At 55.6% G+C, this 6,190-nt stretch overlaps 1 protein-coding gene across 1 annotated transcript; it reads left to right on the top strand.

Annotated features, from left to right (window-relative positions):
* The first annotated feature begins 978 nt into the window (after positions 1-978).
* On the top strand, positions 979-5,226 carry ARSI (arylsulfatase family member I). The gene is made up of 2 exons (XM_067304891.1): positions 979-2,140; positions 3,334-5,226. Exons 1-2 carry the CDS (start codon positions 1,821-1,823, stop codon positions 4,733-4,735), a joined length of 1,722 nt encoding a protein of 573 aa, XP_067160992.1. The 5' UTR covers positions 979-1,820; the 3' UTR covers positions 4,736-5,226.
* The last annotated feature ends 964 nt before the right edge of the window (positions 5,227-6,190 follow it).

The raw sequence follows: 6,190 nt of genomic DNA, 5'->3' as shown, positions 1-6,190 counted from the left end.
CACCCGCATCTCCCAGGGCTCACCCCGCTCCCTCCCGCCTGTGCCAAGGGTGGGTGAGCATGTCTGATTTTATTCTAATGATATCCCCCCTCCCAGGCTGAGTCCTGCTCTAACAAAAGTTGAGGATGCATGCCAGTCATGATGGTTACCTAATGCCTTGTGGATGCTGGTCCTGCAAGAGAAATTACACAGGAGCATCTCTCTTATCTCTCCCCAAAGCTCCCCAGAAGCACAATTGCATAGCGGGGCAACCAGGGCACCAAACTAGCCCCCCGTTCTGCTACCCCCAAATTCAGATCAGTACCTCTGCATTGGCAGAGGCCTCTATTTCATGTCAAACCCTGCCCTGCCCTTGGCTGGCTGTGGCCACAGGCAGTACGAGTGGCCCCTCCCTGGCTCAGTTTCCCCACCTGGAAAATGGGCGCAGCAGTGCCTACCCCACTCTGTAACAGTCAGCATGCCTTTGGGTGGTTTTATTCAACATGGGAGGTGTCACGACATGTTTTTGCGGCTTCATCTTGTCTGTTTTATTTTTTGGATTGAGATCGTGGTAGCGTGGGCAGACGGTCCCAGGAATCCCTCCCGGGAGGCCCACCTGGGCACAGCCTGTCCTGCTCCCCTTCCAGGCAGGGCGGTGTGGGGCTGGTGGGGTGAGAGCGCTGGCCCATGGCTTTCCCGTTTGCAGCAAGCTGAGCCCCCCTCGGGTTGGGGAGAGCCCCTGTCGAGGGACCTCTCAGCACCAGCTGTGGATCCTGCTCTCCGCACGTCTCGGGAAAAGCGGGAGGGAAGCATGGAGCCGTGCTGCTGCTCCGAGGCAGAGGAATGCCACTCTTAGGACCCTGCAAGGTCTGGGTCTTCCCAGCTTTTTCCTTGAGTTGCTGAGCGAGCTGGGAGGAGCCGAGCCTGTGGCTCCCCATAAACCTGGCTGCTTAGCCCGCATCCCAGGCAGATGTTACAACTTTCTGCCTCCTCCGCCAGCGCGGCCGGAGGGAGCTTCCTCTGCCCTCTCCCCCGGCTCGGCTCTCACCAGCTCGCCTGCAGCGTGAGCAAAGCTGAGGAGGGAGTTTCCAGAGCTCTTTGCACAGTTGTGAAAGACTTCAGGGCTGACTGAAAGAGCCAGTTAAGAAAAAAAGGAAAGGAGGGAAGGAGAACGAGAGGGAAGACAAGGAAAGAAGGAAAAAATCATGGTGGTGTGGTCTTGCCAAGGAATTTTTTTGGAGCAAGCGGTGAGAAAAGAAGACGGCGGCTCTCCCCTGAAGGGTGAGGACGAGAACTCAGCACCTCTGGGCTTGAACTTTAGCACCCTCTTCCGCAGGAGTTTAAATAAAAAGATCATCTTATCCTGAGCAAGCCATTTGGACAGCCGAGCAGGCACAGAGCTGAACTGGAGGAAAAGCCAGCTACTTTCTCCAGCAAGGTTTTTATGTGGATCTTTAAAAAAAAAAGAAATAACAGCAACAAAAAGCCAGGAAACCAGAGAGTATTTCTAGCACTTGGGACACTCTGAAGTAGCTCTGGGACTGTTCTTAATAACACTGCAAGGAAACTCATTCTACAGTGAATATGTGTTTGATTGGATCGGCTTGATGGTTATTTTCTTTTGACTGAACGCAACCCAGCCCCAGCGGATTAAGCCGGCTCTTTGTGTGTGAGCGTGTCTTCATGGGAGCTGTTCCTGCAAAACTCACTGCAGGGATTTCAGAGAACATCCCCTAGGTTGGGGGGCTGTTTTGGAGGAGGGAGACACCTCCTGTTTCCTTTGCTCTGGGAAGATGCCGGGACAATAGCGCCCTTCGCAGGCTGCGCACCCTCGCTCCAGGATGGCTGTCTATGCCCTCACAGGTTTCTCACTAGTCAGTTTGCTCAGCTTTGGCTATTTATCCTGGGATTGGATGAAGCCCGGTTTGGTGGCAGATGTGGCTATGGACCCTATGGAGAAATTGCTGCTTCCTACCTTCAGCAGGCCACCTCACATCATCTTCATTCTGACTGATGACCAGGGATACCATGACGTTGGGTATCACGGCTCAGATATCCAAACACCAACTCTGGACAGGCTGGCAGCAGAAGGGGTTAAATTGGAGAACTATTATATCCAGCCCATCTGTACCCCATCCAGGAGCCAGCTGATAACCGGCAGGTAAGAAAGGACCTGGTTATGCCTTGCTCAGGTCCTACTTTATGTGACCGCTTCTTTCCCTTTCTTAGCTCTTGGAGACTTAACCCCAGTTTGCTGCTAGACATATACCCCAGTTTGTTGACAGATGTTGGAGGTCACCTTGCAGAATAGGTGTCTTGCTGGCTTTTCTAGACAACTTCCTGGTGAGACGACAGTTGATTTTTGCATAGTATGAATAACGGCGCATAGTATAAATAATGGTGTGACACCATGGCAGTGAAAGTGCTTGGGTCGCACTCCTGAGCCCAGCTGAGCTCTGGGTCTCAGCAGAAGCTGCTTCCTTAGGCATGAAAGTTGTGCTTCAGCTAAGGATGACCCTTTGCCACATCTGTCCATGGACTGGTGCATTTGCCTGAGACTCTGAAGCCTGAGTCCAAGTCCTCATGCTGTCACAGCTGGGGTGACTGTCAATGTGCCATGTAGTCAGTGCCTGCTCCCACTCCCCTGCTCCCTGGGGTGAGTGCTCCCAGTCCCAACTGTCATAAGAAGAAATGGGTGCAGGGCCAGCTCGTGCTCTCTCAGCGGGAGCTGGAGAGGTATCAAGAAAACCCCAGGACAGGCTCAAGGAAGGCAGGAGATGTGGACTCTGCTACCAGCTCACCAGTGACTCCCCATGGCACATCACCAAGGCCAAAAATGTGGACATGATTGGGCCACCAAACTCACTTTGGGAGAGGGTGGTCTCTGGCCAGGCCTCTGAGGCCTCCTGGGGGTGATGGAGCCCCCCAGGGTCCTGGGAAAGCCACTTCCTTTCTCCTGTTGGCTCGAGAGGGAGCCCAGGCATCCCTGGGGTGTGTAAAGCAAAGAGGAGGACAGGGGTGCATCCGCATTCAGGTGGGGCACTGCAAACCCCTAGGGATCACTGGGCAACTCTTGCCTGTCCTGCCCAGCCCTTGCAAAGAGCCCAGCTAGCTCTCTTGGGCTGGCATCTGCAGGGATGTCTGCTGAGCCTCTTCTCTTTTTTTGAACTTTCTTTGGTACTTTTGGATGAACAAGGAGTTCCCTGTCTCTGGCATGGAGCTTCCTCCATGGGACTGGGTTGACTGACATGGAGAGCTGCGTGCATTTGGAGCCTCCTGTAAACAAAGTGCTGTCATGTCCCACCCAGTGCTGCTACCCATCAGCATTGATTCCTCTTGGTTCTTCTCTGGCAGGTACCAGATCCACACAGGCCTGCAGCACTCCATCATCCGCCCTCGGCAGCCCAACTGCTTGCCCCTCGACCAGGTCACCTTGCCCCAGAAGCTGCAGGAAGCTGGCTACTCCACACACATGGTGGGCAAGTGGCACCTTGGCTTCTACAAGAAGGAATGCCTGCCCACTCGCCGGGGCTTTGACACCTTCCTGGGCTCCCTGACGGGCAATGTGGACTACTACACCTATGACAACTGTGATGGGCCTGGCGTCTGTGGCTACGACCTTCATGAAGGGGAGAAAGTGGCCTGGGACCAGAGTGGGAAGTACTCCACCTTCCTCTACGCCCAGCGTGTCAGCAAGATCCTGGCATCCCACAGCCCCAAGGAGCCGATCTTTATTTACGTGGCCTTCCAAGCGGTGCACACGCCTCTGCAGTCTCCCAAAGAGTACATCTACCGCTACCGCTCCATGGGCAACGTCGCTCGCCGCAAGTACGCTGCCATGGTGACATGCATGGACGAGGCGGTGAAGAACATCACCTGGGCCCTCAAGAAGTATGGCTATTATGACAACAGTGTGATTGTGTTCTCCACAGACAATGGTGGGCAGACCTTCTCAGGGGGAAGCAACTGGCCACTACGAGGCCGCAAAGGGACATACTGGGAAGGGGGAGTCCGTGGCATCGGCTTTGTCCACAGTCCCCTGATCAAACGCAAGCGTCGGATCAGCTGGGCCCTGGTTCACATCACAGACTGGTACCCAACTCTGGTGAGCCTGGCAAGGGGCAACCTGAGCAATGTCCCAGGCCTGGATGGCTACAACGTGTGGCCAGCCATCAGTGAGGGCAAGGAGTCCCCACGAACCGAAATCCTGCACAACATCGATCCACTGTACAACCATGCCAAGTATGGCTCCTTGGAGGATGGCTTCGGCATCTGGAACACAGCCGTGCAGGCCTCCATCCGGGTTGGGGAGTGGAAGCTCCTCACTGGGGACCCAGGCTATAGCGACTGGATCCCTCCTCAGACCCTGACCAACTTTCCGGGGAGCTGGTGGAACCTGGAGCGGCTCACTGATGGCCTGAGGAAGTCCATGTGGCTCTTCAACATCACTGCCGACCCCTATGAGCGTTATGACCTGTCAGACCAGCGCCCAGATGTCGTCAGGACTCTCTTGATGAGGCTAGTATACTACAACCGGACAGCCATCCCGGTGCGGTATCCCGCTGAGAACCCCCGGGCTCATCCAGACTTCAACGGTGGTGCCTGGGGCCCTTGGGCCAGCGAGGATGATGTGGATGAGTGGGAAGGGGGTGGGGAGCTCCTGAAGAACAGGAATAAGAAGAAGAAGTGCAAGATCTGCAAGCTGCGCTCCTTCTTCCGCAAGCTGAACACCAGGCTCATGTCAAACCGCATCTGATGGGAGACTCCCCCAGCATCGCGACGCAGCCTCGCCGGGGTGGAGCTCCAGATGAGCAGCGCCGTGAGGCCGATAGCGGGAGGGAGAATAACGGATGGAGAGGGAGCCAGCACCCTCTTGCTTCGCCTTGCGTCAGGGCATGCTCACCCCAAAATGCCTCTCCTCTCTGTCTGGGCCAGCAGCCACATGGAGGGCCAGATGGGTCCGCGGGCAAGGAAAAGTGGTGCAGGCTCAACCACAGTGCTGAGCAGTGATATACAAGTCCGCTGAGCTGGGTTGTCCTGTGCACAGCTCCTTCCAAAGCGAGACACCCTTTTCTTCAGAACTGTGCAGGCAGTTGCAAGCTTTAAATGTTGGCCATTGCAACAGCACAAAGAACAGTGTGAAGGGGCCCTGGGGTGGCAACTCAGAGGGGCCGACCAGCCTTGGCTGTTCTGACTGTAGGTTTTCTCACATTCTTTCTCTTTATAAATGTGTTCCTGATTTTCTAAGTGCTGCCGAGTGGCTGCCTTGTTTGGAACTTGCAGGGCCTCCCCCAATCCCACGACCACAGCATTTCCCCATTATACTTCTTTGTACAAGGACATTCCTGCCTCACAGATGACAGACCTGAGACTGCTGAGGCTGGTCTCAGCCTTCCTGCCACAGGGGTCTCACGTGACACCATGACTTCTCCTCTCTGCTGACTTGAGGGGCCCCACAGCCAGCTGCAGTGAGGAGCTGCGGAGAGCTGGAAATAGGCCCCCAAGGTGCTCAGACAACACCTGGCTCTGCGTAGCCCCGCATTTGGGAGGCAGGTTTGCCCCGAGTGCCAGTGGGCTTGACATGGCCCAGCTATATGGCAGAGCCCTTTTGTCCATGCTTACGCCTGGCCAGATCCCTGAGGTGCATGGCCGTAGACACACATGAATTCTTTGCTCTGCATCCGTGCATACACACTCTTGCCTAGGCATCCTGCACGTGCAACCAGCCAGCCACCCCTGGTTGCCCCATCTCTGTACGAGAGCTATCTCCGACCCAGCACCTTGCTGTTGAACCTGGAGCAGGGGGAAGATCTCAGGGAGGTCTCTGCAGAGGTCATTTACGCTGCTCTGTAGATGCAGGACTTTAAAGCCATAGGGGGAACAGGGAAGTAGAGTCAAGCCAACTCCTGCCTTGCTGAGCTGCACACTCCTTCGCTTGTCTTTCTTTGCTCAACCCACCCATGTGCATGGAGGTGCCCACTGTGTCCCTTTGCTGCGGGTTGGTGCCGCTCTCGCAGGAGCACACGCGTGGGGGGAAATTCCTCCCCATCTGCCTTCCATGGGGATTTAAGCGATGCAATTGTCTGGGGCCAGGCATCTTGCAAGCTCAGGCAGCGAGTGAAGTGCCATGCCCCCGCGCTTTCAGCAGGGTGTGAGTGTGTGTACGTGCACTCAGATGAGAGCTGGCTAGGATGAAAGAGGGTAAATAGCT

Source organism: Apteryx mantelli, chromosome 14, assembly GCF_036417845.1.
Source record: "Apteryx mantelli isolate bAptMan1 chromosome 14, bAptMan1.hap1, whole genome shotgun sequence".
Classification (NCBI taxonomy): Eukaryota; Metazoa; Chordata; class Aves; order Apterygiformes; family Apterygidae; genus Apteryx; species Apteryx mantelli.
The sequence above is the reverse complement of the archived record's forward strand: the minus strand, read 5'-3'. Positions and strand labels throughout refer to the sequence as shown.